Genomic DNA, 23,173 nt, shown 5'->3' on the forward strand with positions numbered 1-23,173 from the left:
TGTGTGATATTTGACTAATGGTTAAATGTGTTTGATGATCAGAAACATTTTGTGTGACAAACATGCAAAAGAATAAGAAATCAGGAAGGGGGCAAATAGTTTTTCACACCACTGTATATATATATATATATATATATATATATATATATATATATATATATATATATATATATATATATATATATACTAGTCATTAAGCCCGTTACAATAACGGGCGGTAGAACAGTAGCGAATAAACATTAGTAGGAACAGTCTATATTAAATGACAAGGGACTTTGACCTCATTCTGTTTGTTGGTCGTGTTTTTCTTTGTCTTTCAGCCTTTCTTTTGTTGATGTTTACTTGCTGAGCTGACTGTTCTTCGTGGGCTGCCGACGTGTATTGTGTGTCTTTAATTTTCTGTGACAGTAATACTGTCTTCTACGTCCGTAATATACCTTTAATTTTCTCTGGCGGTAATACAGGCGTGCCCATCAGTAATATGCCTTTAATCTCCTCTGACAGTAATACTGGCTTGTATGCGGCTGTAATATGCGTCACTGTATTGTGTACCTTTAATTTCCTCTCGCAGTAATACTGGTTTGTATTTCCGTAAAACTCCTGTAACTTTCTCGGACAGTAATATCGCGCGTCGCACCGTGCCCCGCGCATGCGCACTTCACCAGAAGACACACATGGACACCTGGACGCACACAGGGATTTTATTAAAGAGGATATATATATATATATATATATATATATATATATATATATATATATACTAGCTGAAATTTTGCCTCATTCTTGCATCCAGACTTTGAAAATGAAATTGCAAAAGAGAGATTGCATTTTAATTTTATAATTTTCATTTTTTGCAGGAAAAACTTCCCATAATGCATTACTTAAGTTTTCAAAGAAACGGGATATGCAGATTGCTTTTAAATAATTCGGCAACACTTTATTTTAGGTACTGCAAAAATGCTTCTGTTACTCATTTATTCGTATGTAACAAGACCTTAATATACGCTTCTTTGGGTCTTCATAATACTTACAAACCATCAGAAAAGTGTTTATTCATCTCCGCAATATGACCTTCTAACAAACCTTGACTGAGGTGGCTTAAGACACATTGCTCTTGAAAGGACATATTCTGTATAAGACTCGTGAATCCCTCATATTAACAAGTAATTTTGCCATCATGTCAATATGTCACACTGCGCAGATATGAATAACATAACAACTGATGTTTCAAAAGTGTTATAAGTACCCAAAGAAGTGTATGTTAAGGTCTTGTTAAATAAGAATAAATGAGTTAACAGATGCATTTTTGCAATACCGAATTAAAGTGCTACCAATAATTCTCAGTTTGTGCAGTAGATGGCAGTAGAGCACCAGTTTGGTCCAACGGCGTGTCGCGTCTTGATGACGTCTTTTGTTTCCAATCAGCCGACGGCTCCGACTGTCTTACCAGACACATGGCTGGAGTTTCTTCAGAGGCGAAAGTGAGCAGAAGCGGAAAAGAGAACGAGAAGAGAAGGAGAGGCGGTGAGCAACAGGGGGCGGTCGGGTGGTCGGGATTCCCAAGTGGGATCGGAGCAACGAATTCCGAGCTTCCTCTTCATTGTATGGGGTTTTAGGGAGACACACGATTTGGTCGCTGTTGATTTGTTACTGATGCACACAGTACATTAGTACTACGATGGAGAGATATGGCGATGTGTTAGGAAGGAAAGGATGGAAATACAAATGATCAACCGACAGAGAGAGGGCTGAATTCAAAGACACCCCGATAATCAAAGGGAAAAAATGATGATCGGGCGGGCACGCGAGTCCATTTTGCCAACTTCAAATCGTACTCAGTAGTTTGTATCCCTCCCGCATACCTCACAAAGTCCTAATGAGACGACGGATGGTGTCCTGGGAGATCGCCACCAAGATCTGGACCAGGGCATCACTGAGGTCCTGGACAGGCTGAGATGTATGATGGACCGAAACATAATGTCCCACTCAGAGGGGTTCTATTGGAATGAGGTCAGGCTAGTGAGTAGGCTGGGGGGTGTTGCAGTCAATGGGATCAATTCCTTCATCCTGTCGCACCAGGAGGAACCAGCATGGGGTCTGACAATGGGGCCAAGGATTTCATCCCGATACCTAATAGCAGTCAAGGTGCCGTTGTCTAACCTGTAGAGGTCTGTATGTCCCTCCATGAATATTCCTCCCTCCCCAGATATATCATTTCTGACCCACCACCAAACTGGTCATGCTGAACGATGTCACAGGTAGCATAACGTCCTCCACGGCTTCTCCAGACCCTTTCACGTCTGTCATGTGTGCACAGGGTGAACCTGCTGTCATCTGTGAAAAGCACAGGGTGCTAGTGGTGGACCTGCCAATTCTGGTATTCTATGGCAAATGCCAGTCGAGCTCCACGGTGCCCACTAGAGGATGTTGGGCCCTCAGGCCCCCCTCATGAAGTCTGTTTCTGATTGTTTGCTCAGAGACAGTCATACCAGTGGCCTGCTGGAGATCATTTTGTAGGCTCTGCCAGTGCTCATCCTGTACCTCCTTGGCCAAAGGAGCAGATAGCAGTGGGTCCTGCTGATGGGTTAAGGACCTTCTATGAGGGGCCCTGTCCAGCTCTCCTAGAGGAACTGCCTGTCTGTCTCCTGGAATCTCCTCCATGACCTTGAGACTGTGCTGGGAGACACAGCAAACCTTCTGGCAATGCCACATGGTATTGATGTGCCTGCCATCCTGGAGAAGTTGGACTACCTGTGCCACCTCTGTAAGGTCCAGGTATGGCCTCATGCTACCAGTAGTGACACTGACCATAGCCAAATGCAAAACAGGTGAGGAGGGAAAAATGTCAGTGGCCTCCCTCCACCTGTGAAACCATTCATTCCTGTTTTGGGGGTCATCTCTTTTATTGTTGCCCCCACTCTAGTGCACCAAAGCAGCTGAAACTGATGAACAAGCCCCTCTGCTACTTCACTGACCAGATCAATAGCCCACCAGTGTCACTGACTTGATGCTATACTTTCATTCAAAAGGGTGCCTTTCATTTTTTGGAGCAGTATATATACAGTATATACAGTATATATTGTGGGGAACAGCCCCGACACAGACATGCGGACACCGATGGTACACCATCCAACACACGTTTATTTACATTTTCCATATTTACAAGTGTGTACACACCCCAGTGCCGCAGCACCAATCACCCCAAAGTCCAGGCCTCACAATGCCTTTTCCTCTCCTCTCCTCTGAGCTCCGTCCTCTTCCACCCGACTCCAGCCATCGAATGGAGGAGGCAGACCCCTTTTAACCCCACCCAGATGTGCTCCAGGTGCCTCCCAATGAGCGACTGCCGGCTCTCCCTGGTGTGGAGGAAGTGCCGGCTGTGCACCCGGAAGCACTCCGGGTATCCCTGGTCTTCTTCCCTCCAGCACTTCCAGGTGTGGCGATAGTGCTGAGCGTCAGGGTTCTTCAGGCATCTGGGCACCTCCTATAGGGTTGAGCTTCTAAGCTCTGTTCCCGTGGTCCCCAAAGCCACCAGGGCGGTCGCCTTCTCGTAGTCTGGAGGAGGCGTAAGCCCTCCTCTGGTCATTCTGGGCATCCCGGCTGGGTACCACTCCCGGCCGTGTGCCACTATATATACAGTGGGTACAGAAAGTATTCAGACCCCCTTCACTTTTTCACTCTTTGTCATATTGCAGCCATTTGCTAAAATCATTTAAATTAATTTTTTCCCTCATTAATGTACACACAGCACTCCATATTGACAGACAAAAAAAAAAGAATTTTTGAAATTGTTGCAGATTTATTAAAAAAGAAAAACTAAAATATCACATGGTCCTAAGTATTCAGACCCTTTGCTGTGACACTCATACATTTAACTCCGGTGCTTTCCATTTCTTCTGATCATCCTTGAGATCCCCTTCATTTGAGTCCAGCTGTGTTTGATGATACTGATTGGACTTGATTAGGAAAGCCACACACCTGTCTATAGAAGACCTTACAGCTCACAATGCATGTCAGAGCAAATGAGAATCACGAGGTCAAAGGAACTGCCTGAAGAGCTCAGAGACAGAATTGTGGCAAGGCACAGATCTGGCCAAGGTTACAAAAACATTTCTACTGCACTTAAGGTTCCCAAGAGCACAGTGGCCTCCATAATCCTTAAATGGAAGACGTTTGGGACGACTAGAACCCTTCCTAGAGCTGGCCGTCCGGCCAAGCTGAGCTACCGGGGGAGAAGAGCCTTGGTGAGAGAGGTAAAGAAGAACCCAAAGATCACTTTGGCTGAGCTCCAGAGATGCAGTCAGGAGATGGGAGAAAGTTGTAGAAAGTCAACCATCACTGCAGCCCTCCACCAGTCAGGGCTTTATGGCAGAGTGGCCTGTCGGAAGCTTCTCCTCAGTGCAAGACACATGACAGCCCGCATGTAGTTTGCTAAAAGACACCTGAAGGACTCTGAGATGGTGAGAAATAAGATTCTCTGGTCTGATGAGACCAAGATAGAACTTTTTGGCCTTAATTCTAAGCAGTACGTGTGGAGACAACCAGGCACTGCTCATCACTTGTCCAATACAGTCCCCACAGTGAAGTATGGTGGTGGCAGCATCATGCTGTGGGGGTGTTTTTCAGCTGCAGGGACAGGACGATGGGTTGCAATCGAGAGAAAGATGAATGTGGCCAAGTACAGGGATATCCTGGACAAAAACCTTCTCCAGAGTGCTAAGGACCTCAGACTGGGCCGAAGGTTTACCTTCCAACAAGACAATGACCCTAAGCACACAGCTAAAATAACGAAGGAGTGGCTTCACAACAACTCTGTGACTGTTCTTGAATGGCCCAGCCAGAGCCCTGACTTAAACCCAATTGAGCATCTCTGGAGAGACCTAAAAATGGCTGTCCACCAACGTTTACCATCCAACCTGACAGAACTGGAGAGGATCTGCAAGGAGGAATGGCAGAGGATCCCCAAATCCAGGTGTGAGAAACTTGTTGCATCTTTCCCAAGAAGACTCCTGGCTGTATTAGCTCAAAAGGGCGCTTCTACTAAATACTGAGCAAAGGGTCTGAATACTTAGGACCAGGTGATATTTCAGTTTTTCTTTTTTAATAAATCTGCAACAATTTCAAAAATTCTTTTTTTTGTCTGTCAATATGGGGTGCTGTGTGTACATTAATGAGGGAAAAAATTAATTTAAATGATTTTAGCAAATGGCTGCAATATAACAAAGAGTTAAAAATTGAAGGGGGTCTGAATACTTTCCGTACCCACTGTATATATAATTCACTAAGCCGCCGCCAGAGCGGGGAAGACACCCATGAAAGCACGCTGGAAGGGCGTGGATTCACGAAGCTGCCGACAAGTAGGAAGGAGCCACGCTCACCAACTCTAAGACCATTGGATATGATGACAACTCGCAGAGCCACGCCCACCAACTCGGACGCGACGCCTCGGAAAAAACGGCTTCATTTATGTTCGTCTGTGCTACAGTACACATGGACCTCTGAGCCACGTTGACTTTTCGGTTACGACGCATGACCGCGTGCACCATCGCAAACTGTGTTTTACACACTACATACAGCAATTCGCATCTGCGACAAACATGCGTCTTCTTAGATGGTCCTGCAGGAACACGGAAGACGTTTACCCCGCCCATGACCAGGCGGTGTGTATGCTTCGAGAACGAGGGTGGACGCGGCAGGACCATCTAAGAAAAGGCTGTGTATCGATATATATAATTCACTAAGCCGCCGCCAGAACAAGCAAGACACCCATGAAAGCATGCAGCGCTTTGAAAGCAGTCAACTCACAAAGCCCAGCCCATCAACTCGAGCACACGTCTACCCACGCTCTCAAGGCATTCACAGTGCCTGCTCATGTGCCCGGACGAAACAACTCACTTTCGTCTCTGCTACAGTACACATGCACCACTGAGCCACGTTGACTTTTCATTATTCTTTTCGGTTTCAGCTGCATTTCCATATATAATCCACCAAGTCGTCTGACTGTGAGATACAAACGACAGAGCACCGCCCAAGAACTCGAACCGCTACAGAGACACGCGCACCAACTTTAATACGCCTGCCTGCCTGACTGTTACCAGCGTTCACCGCAATGTACTGGAGTGTAAAACCATCACAACTATCAGACGCTGTCTATATCTAAGAAGATATATAGATACTCATTATTCCCCGGCACGCGTCCACCCACGCTCTCAAGGCATTCACAGTGCCTGCTCATGTGCTCGGACACAACAACTCGCCACACACAAATCGAGCTTAATTTGACTCAACACGGGAAACCTCACCCTGCCTGGACACGGAGAGGATTGACAGATTGATAGCTCTTTCTCGATTCTGTGGGTGGTGGTGGTGGTGCATGGCTGTACTTAGTTGGTGGAGCGATTTGTCTGGTTAATTCCAAAAACGAACGAGACTCCCTCCTGCTAAATAGTTACACGACCCCCGAGCGGTCGGCGTCCAACTTCTTAGAGAGACAAGTGGCTTTCAGCCATGTGAGATTGAGCATTAACAGGTATGTGATGCCCTTAGATGTCCGGTGCTGCACGCGCACTACACTGAATGGATCAACGTGTGTCTACCCGGCACCGACAGACGAGGGTAAGCCGTTGAACCCCATTTGTGATGGCTCAGTGGCGGCTCGCGTATAGGCACTGTGGAACTGCAGGACCCCCTATTTATACTTGATATTATCGATAACATTTAATATAATGAGTCATTTTTTCTTTGAATTCTTTCTTTATACTTGTACAATATATAATCCTTAAGCTTAAATTAAGTAGCCATCCCCCAGTTTATGAAAAAGATACAAAAATCTTTGCATGGAACTGTGCGCTTCATGGGCATCCTTCCCCTCTCCCCCCGTTCCGCCTTCCGCGCCCGAGTGCTGTCCAGCCCTGTCCCGCACTCTGGGAGGTGTAGGCGCGACGGCGGATCTCCAGTTTTCAGTCACAGACAATTGTATGTTGGTTCATAGCGTGCATTGTTGCAATGTTACTTTTCTGGGTGATTTATTAAATTACAGATTTTTCAAATGTTCATTTTTTTCCCTGTGCTTAAAACTCATTAAAAGAGCGGCATGATTATGCGGCGTATGCCGCGGGTTGGCTAGTATATATATATATATATATATATATATATTATATATATATATATATATATATATATATATATATATATATATATATATATATATATATATATACACACAATATCTATCACTTGATCTATTCTCTAGAATGATGCTCATCTTTCCTAGGTAACTCACTTCTTACCACTAGAGCCATCTATTCAACCTCTCTGGATCTCATCATCTTACTTCCCACTCCTTCTGCTTTAATTCAGTGCTGGCGCTGTGCCTACTGACACAAGGAGCTGACAATAAAAATAATAAACCACTTACCTGCACACGTATAATTAATGAATCCCTCTCCCACTTGGCACCCCATGGACACACATTTTTCCATCATACCCATACACCCACACATCTATCTATCTATCTATCTATCTATCTATCTATCTATCTATCTATCTATCTATCTATCTATCTATCTATCTATCTATCTATCTATCTATCTATCTATCTATCTATCTATCTATCTATCTATCAGTATATAGTGCCTTTCATATCTATCTATCTATCTATCTATCTATCTATCTATCTATCTATCTATCTATCTATCTATCTATCTATCTATCTATCTATCTATCTGTCAGTATATAGTGCCTTTCATATCTATCTATCTATCTATCTATCTATCTATCTATCTATCTATCTATCTATCTATCTATCTATCTATTTATCTATCTATCTATCTATCTATCTGTCAGTATATAGTGCCTTTCATATCTATCTATCTATCTATCTATCTATCTATCTATCTATCTATCTATCTATCTATCTATCTATCTATCTATCTATCTGTCAGTATATAGTGCCTTTCATATCTATCTATCTATCTATCTATCTATCTGTCTGTCTGTCTGTCTGTCTGTCTGTCTGTCTGTCTGTCTGTCTGTCTGTCTGTCTGTCTATCAGTATATAGTGCCTTTCATATCTATCTATCTATCTATCTATCTATCTATCTATCTATCTATCTATCTATCTATCTATCTATCTATCTATCTGTCAGTATATAGTGCCTTTCATATCTATCTATCTATCTATCTATCTATCTATCTATCTATCTATCTATCTATCTATCTATCTATCTATCTATCTATCTATCTATCTGTCAGTATATAGTGCCTTTCATATCTGTCTGTCTGTCTGTCTGTCTGTCTGTCTGTCTGTCTGTCTGTCTGTCTATCTGTCTGTCTGTCTGTCTGTCTGTCTGTCTGTCTGTCTGTCTGTCTGTCTGTCTGTCTGTCTGTCTGTCTGTCTGTCTGTCTGTCTATCTCTACTGTCTTGCTGTCGGTGTGTCTTTCGATTAGTGTGGTCTGTGGTGGGTGTGTCTGAGTCGTGGCGTTGGCGGTCGGAGTTTTTTGTCTTCAGTAAGTTTTTTTTGTTTTTCTTTTTTTCTAACTCTAATTTCTTATTTTTCTGTATCAGGGGGTTTTATCGAATAAGACGTGGCTTTGGCGTTTAGCCATGTCCGCGTCCAAAGGGTCCTTACCTGGTCTAATGCCTCAGTTTTATGAGAATCTTTCCCGCCGACATGGGGTTAAAGTCCTGGTAGAGCCGCACGTTTCGGCTGAAGAGTGTGTTGTGGCTGTCGGTAAAGTTGTTGGCTATAAGAATGTCCGTTCGGCCTCAAGAATGAATAAGGCGGTTGTGGTTTTTCTTAATGAGGAATCCCTGGTTGATAAACTTGTAGAAGAAGGGGTTATTGTTAATGGCGCTTTGGTTCCTGTTTTACCTCTATCAGCACCTGCAAAAAAGATTATAATTTCAAATGTCCCTCCGTTCTTAAAGAATGATGTTTTGGTGCAGGAACTGCGCCGCTATGGCCAGGTTTTATCAGACGTAGTGATGATTCCGTTGGGCTGTAAAATGAAAGAATTGAAACACGTTGTTTCATTTAGGAGGCAGGTTTTTATGGTGTTGAACAACATGAATGAGGACATAAATGTTGCTCTAAGGTTGAAAGTTGATGGCTGTGATTATGTGGTTTTTGTTACTTCGGACTCGATGAAGTGTTTTAACTGTGGGAGGACCGGACACAAGGCGTCTCAGTGTAAGAATGAGACCATTTCATCAGTGGGCCGAAGCGCTGCCCCTGCCTCAGAGAGCGATGAGACGGAGTATGAAAGTGGTGAGGAGGTGGACAGTATGGAGGATGAGGAGACTGCAGAGGTAACTGAGCTCGTAGCCGAAGCACAGGTTGTGAGTGATTTGCTCCCCACTGCAGTGTTAACAGTCGCTCCTGAGACGAGCCTGCTGACTACTGAAGGGAATGCGTCGGCTGAGCCCGGCGATCCCGTTACACACGAGTCAGTTCAAAGTGCTCAGTGCGAGTCTGTGGATACTGAACCGACTAAGGATAAGCCGGAGACTGCAGAGGTCAGCAGCGGTGGGGATAAGACGGCGATGGTCGGCATAGAGACTGCCGCGCCAGTCGGCCCCGCTGTGACTGAAGCTATGGCTACTGACGTGGCTGCAGAAGCACCGGCGTGTGTTGACGGGCGCCTGGCTGAGCGCACCGAGACGTGCGCTATGGAAGGACAAGGGAGTGAGACTGCAGTGGGTGTGAGTGGCGAGACTGTTCAGAGGGAGAGTGAAGGAGTGGGGGTGTGTGAGGAGGAATTTACAGTTGGCACTCGAAAACGTAAAGAAAAATCAGACACTAAAACATCTGCAAAGAAAAGTCACGTAGCTGGCGAGCCATCTCAAGGGTGTAGCTGGAATCTTAGAAGTCAAAGTGATTGTCACAGCGACCTGAGTGATCGTGAGCACGACGGTGGTGACACTGACGTCTCAGTAAGGAGTACGACCTCGTCCCAATACAGACTCAGTGGCGGGTATGACACTGAGAGTATTAAGAAGTTTTTGGACTTCATCGAAGGCAGGAGGGGTATCAGAGTAGAGGATCACTTCCCTGACCTTCCATTGTTTGTGGTGTCCGCTCAGAGAGTGATGCGCAAAGCGGCGCTTCTGGGAATGGACCAAAAAGAAACTACCAGGCTAAAAAATGTGATTAGCAGGGTGCGAAAGTCCATTTTTCAGAAATAATGTATAGTTTCTTGAATCTTCTTTATTTCTGGTTGACTTGTGCAGTGCTGTTCACTCCCATCTGTGTCTCATCAATGCAGTCTTTACACATTGGGAGTTTAAATGTGAATGGCTGTAGGGCGACTGCAAAGAGAGCCGCTCTGTTTGACTTTTTAAACCAAAAGGCTCTTCAAGTCATTTTCTTACAAGAGACTCACTCTGATGTTAGAAATCAGCCGGACTGGTTGCGTGAGTGGGGGGGTCAGGCTGTCCTGAGTCATGGCTCACACGTCAGTGCTGGGGTGGCCATACTAATCTCAAAAATGGCAAATTTACAAATCACTAACATTAGTGAGGTGGTGGCTGGGCGCCTTTTGGTAGTTCAGGTGAAGGACAAGAGCCAAGATTTGGTGTTTATTAACACTTACGCGCCAACAAATGGAGGAGAGAGACTTTGTTTCTTTAAAGCTCTGAGGAAGGTGCTGGAGAGTTTTGTTAATGGGGAGATCCTGTTGGTCGGAGGAGATTTTAATTGTACGGAAAATAACTTACTGGACCGTAATGGTGCTGAGCCTCATCCAGCGTCTGTCCAAGCGTTATGCTCCTTATTAGACCACTCGGACCTGGTGGATATCTGGAGAAGTAAATTTCCATCAGATAGGCAGTACACCTGGGTTAAGGGGGGCGGTGGGTGCATTTCGATGGCGCGTTTGGACCGTTTTTACTGTCTGAGGCACCTGCTGAACACAATCACAAAGGCATATATTTGCCCTGTCGGATTCTCAGATCACTCTCTGGTGGGAATAAATGTCTCTGTCCCTGTTAAACCTTTCTCTAAATCTCTTTGGCACTTTGATGTCTCCCTGTTAGAGGACTATCATTTCCTCAAATGTTTTGAGTTTTTCTGGCAGCAGTGGACACAAACCAAGTCCAGATTCCCATCTCTTCGGCAGTGGTGGGATGTGTCGAAGGTGCAGATAAAAGCCTTTTGCCAGCAGTACACTCAGCATGTGACCAGGCGGTGTCTTTATGAGATGAAGAGCCTGGAAGAGGACATCACAAATCTACACAGCCTTTTACAGGACTGCTTTAGTGAAGAAACGCTTGCTGTTTTAACATCCAGAAAAAAATCTCTTTCTGAACTCCTGGAGCTCCGTGCCCAAGGTGCCTTGGTGCGCTCGAGTTTTCAAACTTTAAATCACCTGGTCGCACCTACGAAATTTTTCTTTAATCTGGAAAAGAAAGAGGCCGAGAGTAAAGTGATCCACATGCTGCAGGACGCTGAAGGTCGAGAGCTACACACCACAGAGGAGATCAGGAACTTTGCGGTGTCTTTTTACTCGGATTTATTTAAAGATGGTGTAATTGATGATTCGGCTATGTTGGACTATTTGTACGGATTACCCAAACTTCCAGACACGGTCAAGCTGACGCTGGAGGCAGACATCAGCCTTCAAGAATTCTCAGATGCACTGGCTGGTTTAAATACTGGAAAGGCACCAGGAATCGATGGCATCCCAGCTGAATTCTATAAACATTTCTGGTACCTGCTGGGTGCGGAGGTGTACGCGGTGTTCTTCGAGAGTTTACAGGACGGGGAACTGCCGTTGAGCTGCAGAAGAGCAGTCGTCACTCTGCTGCCTAAGAAGGGAGACCTTTGCCAAATAAAGAAGTGGCGCCCCGTGAGTCTGCTGTGCATGGACTATAAGATCTTCTCGAGGGCCCTGGCCAGCCGCCTGAGGACTGTGATGGACCTGCTCGTCAGTCCCTGTCAGACATACTGTGTGCCCGACAGGACTATTTATGACAATATTTTTGTATTGCATGATATCATCTCAGCCTCAAATCTTTCTGGGATGACTTTAGGAATCTTATCCATTGACCAGGAGAAAGCTTTTGACTGAGTAGATCACCGGTTTTTGTTTAAAACATTGAAATGTTTTGGGTTTGGTGATACTTTTGTTCAGATGATTGCACTGCTGTACACCAATGTCTTTGGGATTTTAAAAGTTAATGGCACCCTGAGTGCACCATTTCCAGTCAGGAGGAGAATTCGGCAGGGCTGCCCCTTGTCCGGCATGCTCTACACTTTGGCCATCGAGCCGTTTCTTTTTCAGTTGAGGCAGAGACTACAGGGGGTGACATTTCCGTCCTGCCCAAATATTAATTTCAAATGTTTGGCCTACGCTGATGATATTATTGTTTTTATCAAATCAAAGGGTGACATTTTTTGATTTCTTGCCAACAAATTTTCGAGAGCATATCATCAGCAAAAATAAATTGGTCTAAGAGTAACGCCTTCTTACTGGGCTCCTGGTCTGGATGTCCTTTACCAGACTTGCCTGGTGGCCTGAAATGGAACAGGAAGTGCTTCGGGTATCTTGGGGTGGTCATGGGCAGTGAGGGGGTGGACGAGAGCAATTGGGAGGGACTTTTAGAGAAAGTGACCTCTCATCTGAAAAAGTGGAAGTGGATTGTACTTAAACTGTTATACAGAGGGCGGGTGATCGTCATCAATAATTTGGTGGCCTCAATGCTGTGGCACAAACTCATGTGTGGTGACCCCCCTCTGGGGCTTTTGAAGAAGATCCAAAGAGTTTTGGTTGATTTTTTCTGGGACGGCTTGCATTGGCTAAAGCAGAGTGTGCTGTTTTTACCATTGGAAGAAGGCGGTCAGGGACTTCTGGATATCCCCTCAAAAGTCACAGCCCTCAGGCTCCAAGTCCTGCAGAAGCTTTTCTGAGTTTCCTTCATCGTGTGGGTGGGCTAGGGTTTGATAAAGCACTTTTGGTAATAAATCTACAAAAAATGGACCTTTCTGTGTTGCCAAAATTTTACAGAGGTGTCCTATTAACTTGGCACTTGGTGTTCAGGAGGAATTTTAACACAACTGGCTGGCTACAAAATGAGCCTTTAATTTTTAATTCTGTCTTTTCATGCCCTCTCTTGCACAGTGAGAGTTTTGTTTCAATTCTTATTAAGCATCAGGTACTGAAAGTGGCACAGATTTATGATGCCAATACCAAGTTATTTATTGATGCTGAAGTCTTGGCTTCTCTTCTTGAAGTAAATTCAGTCAGGACGATTCAGCACCTTCTCTCTTCTTAGCAAGTGATAGTCTTTAGCTACAATGACTCCATCAGCTCCACTGGTAATAGTTTGGATGTTTGCCCCGCTGTGGACCTCTCATTACTGCCAGTCCATTCAGTTGTTAAGTTCACCAAAGGAACAGTGGTGGGCTTTGACTCACTGACCAAGAGAGAGCTTTATGAGTACTGCGTTAAGGTGACTCACTTCCATGCAGTGGTGTCTGTGCTGGACACTCCATGGAGGGAGAAGCTGGGAGTGGAAGGGCACAGGGGGCCTGCATGGAGGGAGCTCTACAAGCCACCGAGCAACAAAAGAACTGCAGATTTGCAGTGGAGAATTGGGCACGGGATCATTGCCACCAACTCCTTTTTGAACATTATTAAAGAAGCGGAAACTGATTCTTTCATATTCTGTGGACAAAAAGGAACAATTTTTCATTTGTTTTTGTATTGTAATCGACTGGCGGGATTCTTCAGGTTCTTTGAAGCTTTGTGTACCAATTTAATAGGAACTTTTAATGAAGTCCTGTTCATTTTTGGAAGTAAATATAATAAGAAAACTCGATGCAGGATTCAGCTGTTTGACTTTCTGTTAGGTGAAGCAAAGCTGGCCATTCTCAAAAGTCGAAATAATAAGCAATGTGGGTCAGAACCGATGGATATTTGTTTAATTTTTAAGTTGAATGTTTATTCAAGAATAAGACTGGAATTTGCTTTTTATAAACAGATGAATAGAATGGGGGTGTTTGAAAATGTGTGGGGGGTGAAAGGGGTGCTGTGCTCAGTCGATGAAGGGGAGCTGAAAATGAATTTCTGATTTCACTGTGGTGGGCAAGAGAAAGAAATGGTGGGCAGCAATACCACGTGATTATTAATGTGTGGAGTAGGAGGAGCGTAAAGGGGGAGTTATGGTGGTCTTTGTGTTGTAATGAATTATTAACTGTTGCTTTTGTTATTAATGTGCGGAGTAGGGGGAGTGTAAAGGGGGAGTAATAGGGGTCTGATGTATGGCTCTGTTGTTTATTCTGAAATTTGGTTTTCTTTTTCTATTGATTGTGTATGTTTATGTTTGAGTTTTTTGCTTATGTTTACAATAAAGGTTAATTTAAAAACTATCTATCTGTCAGTATATAGTGCCTTTCACATCTATCTATCTATCTATCTATCTATCTATCTATCTATCTATCTATCTATCTATCTATCTATCTATCTATCTATCTATCTATCTGTCAGTATATAGTGCCTTTCATATCTATCTATCTATCTATCTATCTATCTATCTATCTATCTATCTATCTATCTATCTATCTATCTATCTATCTATCTATCTATCTATCTATCTATCTATCAGTATATAGTGCCTTTCACATCTATCTATCTATCTATCTATCTATCTATCTATCTATCTATCTATCTATCTATCTATCTATCTATCTATCTATCTATCTATCTATCTGTCAGTATATAGTGCCTTTCACATCTATCTATCTATCTATCTATCTATCTATCTATCTATCTATCTATCTATCTATCTATCTATCTATCTATCTATCTATCTATCTATCTATCTATCTGTCAGTATATAGTGCCTTTCATATCTATCTATCTATCTATCTATCTATCTATCTATCTATCTATCTATCTATCTATCTATCTATCTATCTATCTATCTATCTATCTATCAGTATATAGTGCCTTTCACATCTATCTATCTATCTATCTATCTATCTATCTATCTATCTATCTATCTATCTATCTATCTATCTATCTATCTATCTATCTATCTGTCAGTATATAGTGCCTTTCACATCTATCTATCTATCTATCTATCTATCTATCTATCTATCTATCTATCTATCTATCTATCTATCTATCTATCTATCTATCTATCTATCTATCTATCTGTCAGTATATAGTGCCTTTCACATCTATCTATCTATCTATCTATCTATCTATCTATCTATCTATCTATCTATCTATCTATCTATCTATCTATCTATCTATCTATCTATCTATCTATCTATCTATCTATCCTCTGTCCCTGATGTCGCTCCTCTTTTGATTCCTCTTATGGGCCGTTATATCAAAAATGCACATGGGGTTCCATATCTCGTGATTTCACACTCCTATAAATTGACTGGCTACCCTGGTGATGGATGGCTGTGACTAAAAATTGTGATTCTCATGCTTGTCTGTGCAATCTCTTGTTTTCTCTGTTTTATCAATAAGTTATAAATTGTCTGCCATTTTAAATTAATGGTTTGAACATAGATTACTTAAATGACAAGACAGATGTACTGAAGTTGTAGATTACTGGTCCAAAGAAAGGAACCATGCAGAAATACTTGGGATCATCTGAATTGTTGCCTTCAAGGTAAAGTGCCTTTGTAAATTGTCCTTTATAGTTCATCACAGTTTTATCACAGTTAAAACCTTAATAGAAGCAATTTGCAGATTTTTTTAAAAAATGATTTGTTTCCCCTCCTGTAAGCTTTTCCCCCTTCCCTGTGTTTCCCTTTGTCTCAATCAGCTGCACTTTGTCTTTGTCTCATGTAGGCTTTCACTCCAAATCTGCTGAGAGTGTCTTAGGCTAACATGGCAGATTCCTTGCCTTTCAAACTGCTCATAGAGTCTGAGTTGTCAGTTTTCTGTGTTTGGTAAAAGTTACAATTTAAATGTGCTCAAGATATTTTCAATGACTTTGTAAAGTAATCTCTCACTTTTATTTTTATAGAGAGGTTGTGAGAAACGCTTCTTAGAAGAGAAAAGCAGACACTTGAGGGGGGGAGAGAGAAGAGTTTCACATGAAACATGGCCTCAGTCAAAGAGGATGACATGGATCCACGACTGGCATGCATTAAACAAGAGGTCTGTGCACCGGAAGAGTTGTGTGTAAAGCTGGAGGAAGGTGAAGGAAGAATTTCAGCTTTTAAAGAGGAGGAGTGCAAGGAGGAGACTGTTGAGATAAAAGTGGAGGACTTCTCTTTGAGTCTTGAGTTGCAAAAGCATGAAACTAGGAACATTTTTAAGCAAGAGGATTATGAAGAATCTCATTCCAATTCTCAGCCCAGGGTCACTTATACGGGACAACTGGGTACCCAACAGATTTCTATAGCGATAAAATCTGAGTTTTTAGAGTTTGAAGAAAACAGGAGAGCAGGAGAAGAGCAGCAGTCATCTGGGAGCCTGGAAATAAGTAAGTAATGCAGTGAAACATAAAAGAAAATGAAACAGAACATGTAGAAATTCTAACTGTGATCATCTTGATGTTTATTAGGAGGAAATAAGAGTTGGGGACACACCTGCTGTCAAGTCTACTTGAGCAGCTTTGCTCAAAATCGGTAGATGTCATTTTCTAATGCTGTGCTAAGTGAAGCATTTGCCACACAGATGTACATTATTTGGAATGTGCTCAGGGATGCTTAAAATTCTGTCCAAAACCGATCCCTGTCACCCTTTAGAAATTGCTCAGGGCTTGCCCCCCAGCTCTATTTCTCATCCTCACACAGAAGGTCTGGCCATGAAATCAAGACATCCAAGTCACAAAGCAGTTTGAACTATAAGGAGAACCGCCCTGGTGTGGTGACAAAGAAGGCTGCTATGAAATTCTTGGTTGCCTTGACCCAGAGTCACTTGGCAGAAAGGCAAGCGTAATGTCAACCTAACGGTGGTGGTGGTGGTGGTGCTTGGAGGTTTACAGAGAGGGATCCTGCTGCTTCATTAGAAGAACACTTGTTGAATGTGATCCAGTTGGAATTGGACGGACCTCGTGGAGACCTCCTTTAGCACATCTGGGTAAGCTCCTGCTGCTGTTTACCAAATCAATGGCTGTGAGTTCAGTGTCAGCCTCTCTGTGTGTGGAGATGAAATTTGAAGGGGGGGGGCACTGAGCAATTTCTCACCAATCAGAGCCCCCATTACAGTTTGTTCTGTATGTGTCTGTGACTTTAAGTGCGGACCCCTTCATTTTGTCGCGTTTCATTATGCGTAGAGTTCGGCTTACATTTTCACATTTTCTTTTCCTCGTCGCGCAACACTCAATACCCCAAGAATAACAAAGTGAAAACAAGATTTTTAGGAACTTGTACAAATTTATTAAAAATATATAAAAAAAAAAATAACTGAAATATCCCATCAACATAAGTATTCAGGCCCTTTACTAGGTACAAAAAGTTTTCTTAGTCTGACGTGGCAAGCTTCACAAACCAGGATTTGAGGATTTTCTGCCATCCTTCCCTGCAGATCCTCTCCCAAGCTCGGTCAGGCTGGATGAAGACTTTTGGTGGACTTCAGGTCTCTCCAGAGATTTTCAGTTAGGTTCAAGTCCAGGGCATCTCCAAGACATTCTCAGAATTATCCCCAAGCCACTTCTGTGTTGTCTTTACTTTATGACCATTCAGCCCCGTTCTGAGGTCTTTTTGTTAAGGATATCTCTGGACTTTGCTCTGTTTGGCTTTCCCACGTATGGTGGAAAAATCTAGAAACTGCCTATTTTTTTTTTTTTTTAATTTGTAGTTTTGGAGTTATTAGGTCTTTCCTGATGTTAGATGGTAGTGGTGATGGCCAAATATGTCTTCATTCTGGTTATAGCACGGTGGAAGGAGATGGTATGTACACCTAGCAAGAAATGAGGAAAAACATTGGATTACGATCACATGATTTAAATGGCAGGTGTTGTTGATTCGTGAAAAAAAACAAGATTGTGCACGAGAAGCTCAGGAAAAATGCGACAGCAATTTCTCAATTTGCCGAAAACTTGAAGATACGACATTTGTCCATATGCTTCCCTGTTGGCATGGTGTGGCACAGATGAGGACGTGGTGCCTGGTTTCTTCTAATCTTGCCTTCATCGCAGCAAAAAATCTTTCCTCTCACAGTCTGAGAGCCAGGCTTTTATTTGCCCTTCTGGCCATTCTGCCGTAAAGCCCAGATGAGCGGAATGTTCCAGAGTTGGTTTTCCTTCTGGAAGTTTCTCCCATCTCCACACAGGTTCTTTGGGGCTGAGTCAAAGTGGCCATTGGGTTCTTGGTCACCGCCTCTTATCAAGGTCCTTTCCCACAAATACTTCATTTGGCCAGATGGCCAGCATGAGAGAGAGCTGTGGTTCTTCCACACTTCTTCTATTTTAAGAATTATGGCGGCCACCCCTGCTCTTGGGAAACGTATAGAGGCACAGATCCTGCAGCGTTTACAATCTTGGTAGTACCTTCAAACTCACGGCTGGGTTTGTGCTCACCTTTGGACCTTCTTTTCTGATCAGTTTCACCAAGTGAACTGAGCACAGGTGGACCCCAAAGAAGGGGTAGGGGACATCTCAGTGATGATTCATAGGAATGGAGGGCACCCGAGACACAGTTCAAGTGTGACAGCAGCATGTCTGAATACTTGGGGCAATGGGAAATTTCCATTTTTTAATACATTTGCAAAAATCTCAAAAATCCCATTTTTCCTTTGTCTTTCTGGGGTATTGAGTGTGGTCTGATGAGGGGGAAAAATGAATTGAAATGATTTAGGCTGCTACATAGTGGATCTGAAAAGTCTTCAACTCCCTTCACTTTTTCACATTTTGCTAAGTGTGTGTTTGTGTACATATATGTGTGTGTTTGTATTGAGCCAGTGAGGGAGCCATAGTGACAACTGACGGGGTTGGAATTGAACTTGAGTTTGCCGGAATCCTCACTTCATCATCTGAACTGCTGTCATCAGATCTCGTTCATCCATGTTCTTAACATGAGGTTACTGGCAGCTTTGAAATCAAACTCTGAGAATGCATGCCAGTCCACTGCAGAACACACTGGCACACACATCCACACCCAATCACACTTAAGGATTTGGGAGGGATCTGTAGAAATTTGACAGACCGAATGAGATCAAGCAAAGTTCAACCACACAATGGACAGATTAGAAATGGAACCTCGGCAGGATGCAGCAACACTAATCAGAGTTTCACCTCTCTCTTTTTAGTATTTTATTTAACTATAAACATTTGACTAAATTGCTTGTGTTATTGCAGATTTCCAGAAGAATGGCATCTGCTCCCCAGTTTCATTTGCTCAGACCTCTCTTCAGGAGAGACTGCAGCAGAAACAGGACAAGAAGAAGAAGACATCAACAAGAAAAAAAGAGAATTTGACAGCTGACTCTTTGCTGCGTAACCCTCTTCCCATCAACACTGATCAACAAGTGCATAAACATGTCAGAATCCACACCGGAGACAAGTCTTACTCTTGTTTTGAATGTGGCAAACGATTCTCACACGTACACAATCTTCACACCCACACAAGAATCCACACTGGAGAAAAACCTTTTGTCTGTTCTGAATGTGGCAAAAGATTCTCCTATAACAGCAGTTTTCAGAAACACACGAGAATTCACACTGGGGAGAAACCTCATTGCTGTTCTGAATGTGGCAAAAGATTTTCCCAAAGTAGCGATCTTCAGAAACATTCAAAAATTCACACTGGAGAGAAGCCATTTTATTGCACTGAATGTGGGAAAAGATTCTTACAATTGTGCAATCTTCAACGCCACATCAGAATTCACACCGGAGAGAAACCTTTTTGCTGTACTGAATGTGGCAAACAATTCTTTCAATTCATTCATCTGCAGAGCCACCTTAGAATTCACACTGGAGAAAAACCGCACTGTTGTTTGGAATGTGGCAAACAGTTTTCATACAGCAGTAGTCTTCGTAAACATGCCGGAATTCATACCGGAGAGAAACCTCATTCCTGTTCCGAATGTGGTAAAAGATTCTTACAATTGTGCCAACTTCAACGACACAACAGAATTCATACTGGAGAGAAACCCCATTGCTGTCCACAATGTGGGAAACGATTCTCACAAATAAATGGTCTTCAGAGCCACACAAGGACCCACACTGGAGAAAAACCGTATTGCTGTTCTGCATGTGGCAGGCACTTTTCTGATAGTAGCAGTCTCCAAAGACATACAAGAATTCACACTGGAGAAAAGCCCTATAGCTGCTCTGAATGTGGCAAAAGATTTTCTGACAGCGGTACTCTTCTGCAGCACACACGCAGCCACACTGGATATAGACCCTATTGCTGCTCTGATTGTGGCAAAGGATTTTCACGAATTAGAAGCCTTCACAACCACTCAAAAAGCCACACTGAAGAGAGAGGTCATTCTTGATCTGACTGTGGGAAAAGATTCTTATAAATACAGTATGCCATCTTCAATAGCACATCAGAATCCATACTGCAGCGAAACTGTATTGTTGTCCTGAATGTGGTAAACCATTCACAGACAGCAGTGGCATTCATACCCAGAAATAACTTTATACTGGTTAAAAACCTCATAATTGTTCAGATGGTGGGAAGAATTTCTCAGAGAACAGCATTCTTAACAGCCACTTAAGAATTCAAACAAAATATTAAAGAATGTCATGGGATGCAAACTGAAATACGACACATGTGGAATGAAATCGCTGAAATTATGCCAGTGTGTTTGGGAATCATTAAGGTTTATCACATTGAAAATCCATGCTCATCTAGAAGTCCTGAAAGTTTCTACCAATGTCTATGAAAACAGGAAGTAGTGCTGGGGATAATGCAAACATTACAGTCGTGGACAAAAGTTCTGAGAATAACCCCCCACAGCTGGTGTTCACCAAGTTTGCTGCTTCAGTGTTTATAGATCTATTGTCAGATGTTTCTTTGGTATACTGAAGTAGAATTATAAGCATCTCAGGACTTGCAAAGGCTTTTTATTGGCAATTTCATGAAGTTTATGGGCATAGTCAATATGTGCAGTATTGGCCCTTCTTTCTGTGGGCAGTTTATGCCCAGTTGCAAAGGCAACAACAGACAGGCCTGTCCGGGTGCAGAACTGTGAAGCATTTACTCAGAGTTAAGGGGGGGTGCAGTAAAAGACAAGCCTCCAATAAAAAAAAAAAAAAAAAAGTGGTCATGAGACAGTCTTGTCACGTTCAAATCAAGAGAATAAGATAGATACTTTATTAATCCCAAGGGGAAATTCACATACTCCAGCAGCAGTATACTGATAAAGAACAATATTAAAAAGTGATAATAATGCCAGTATACAGACAGACAATGACTTTGAATAATTTTAACATTTACACCCCGGGTGGAATTGCAGAGTCACATAGTGTGGTGGAGGAACGATCTCCTCAGTCTGTCAGTGGAGCAGGACGGTGACAGCAGTCTGTCGCTGAAGCTGCTCCTCTGGCTGGAGATGATCCTGTTCAGTGGATGCAGTGGATTCTCCCTTATTGACAGAAGCCTGCTGAAATATGGGAATGGATAATTTCAGAGGCTGATGTTCGCACAGCTGGAACCCCGGCCCAAAAAAAAAAAAAATCACAGCAAAGAAATGGGTCACGCATGGTCACCTCAGGCTTGTTACAGGGTAAAGGAACATCATTGCCAGATTAACTATTCTCCTTCCTCACTAACACAGCAGTGCTGCAAGTGAAGGTAAATGGTGGTGGGGCCCTGTAGTAAGGACCTCTAGATAGAAGATGATCCAAATACACCTGAGCAGCAGACTTAAGGTACCATTTCAGTGCACTTCCCCACCATCATCATCATCATCCCACCCACCCCAAATCAGAATGCAACCACCATCTGTCCCACTCTTTCCCATCAACAGGGTCTTGACCTCAAATTGATCTTGCACCCCTTCCCTTTTAAATTGGGGGAAAGAAACTAAAATCATCTGCAATGGTGACAGCAATTACCTAAACACAAGCAACCGCAGACACTCACACATGGGGCCACCTTACCGCAATGGTGGACACAGCAGAAAGTGCACTAAAAATAAAATTTACACCATTTTTTAAATAAACCTCCACAAGCTTAAGAGATGGTGAAAATGCTACCTAGAAGAGTGGCCACATACGAAAAATAAGTGTCCAAAGCAGGTGCAAAAGAGCAAGCAGAGTGTTGTGAAGGGTGGTTTAAGGCAGCGTTTCTCAACCGTTTAAGTATTTGCGACCCAAGTTTTCATAACAGTTTTAATTGCGTCCCCTCTACCGTTTTTTTGAAAGGAGCCCCCCGAATACCAATTTGTTCTTTAATTAATGATAGATCATAGATGCATATTTGACTATACCATGGCAGAGTGGTGGCTCTGAGGCTAGGGATCTGCCCTGGCAATCAGAAGGTTGCAGGTTCGAATCCCATAAAATGGCAGTAGGGACTCTGCACCTGCAATTGCCAAGCGCTTTAAGTAGTGAGAAAAGTGCTATATAAATGCAAAGAATTATTACCTACTTAACTTTTATCTACTTTTGTATTTAATTTTTCTAGTATCAAAATGTAGTTTAAGTTAATTTGTTTTGGTTTCAATAGATGTATTTTTCATATTTTTGATTTTCATGGGCCCGCCCCACAATTTGAGAACCACTGGATTATGGGAATTCGCTACCCGCCCACCTCAAAAAAAAAAATTAAACCCACCTAAAAATCAAAAGCCCCTAAAGACCAGTTACTACAATAGAAAAAGTTAACCAGAGCTTAAAATGATCACAGGGATACTGGAATGGAGGGCAACAATCAATTAAAATGAAATGTAACAGCAGGCAGGGCAGAAACAACAAAAACAAGAAAACACAATGGAAGCGAACAAAGAGGTACATCTCAAAGTTAAATTTCAGTAATTCAATTCATAAAGTAAAACTCCTATATTCTATACCTTCATTACACATACAGTGCAATATTTTAAGTGTTTCTTTCTTTTCATTTTCCTGATATGGCCTACAGGTAATGAAAACTTAAAATTCAAATCTCTCAGAAAATTAGAATATGACAAGACCAACAAAACAATTTGAACACAGACATGTTGGACTACTGAGAAGTCTGTCCATGTAGGCACTCAGTAGTTGGTCGGGGCTCCTTTGGCATGAATGACTGCATCAGTGTGGTATGACATGGAG

At 42.8% G+C, this 23,173-nt stretch overlaps 2 protein-coding genes across 4 annotated transcripts in view; one reads left to right on the plus strand and one right to left on the minus strand.

Annotated features, from left to right (window-relative positions):
- LOC114641729 (zona pellucida sperm-binding protein 4-like) overlaps positions 1-23,173 on the minus strand; it is a 290,625-nt gene that overhangs the window by 151,839 nt on the left and 115,613 nt on the right. The gene's annotated exons all lie outside the window — the stretch shown is intronic.
- LOC114641745 (zinc finger protein OZF-like) lies at positions 1,420-20,882 on the plus strand. Its single transcript, XM_028790780.2, has 3 exons — positions 1,420-1,524; positions 15,989-16,450; positions 19,268-20,882. Exons 2-3 carry the CDS (start codon positions 16,066-16,068, stop codon positions 20,407-20,409), a joined length of 1,527 nt encoding a protein of 508 aa, XP_028646613.2. The 5' UTR covers positions 1,420-1,524; positions 15,989-16,065; the 3' UTR covers positions 20,410-20,882.

Source organism: Erpetoichthys calabaricus, chromosome 5 (assembly GCF_900747795.2).
Source record: "Erpetoichthys calabaricus chromosome 5, fErpCal1.3, whole genome shotgun sequence".
NCBI classification, from domain to species: domain Eukaryota; kingdom Metazoa; phylum Chordata; class Cladistia; order Polypteriformes; family Polypteridae; genus Erpetoichthys; species Erpetoichthys calabaricus.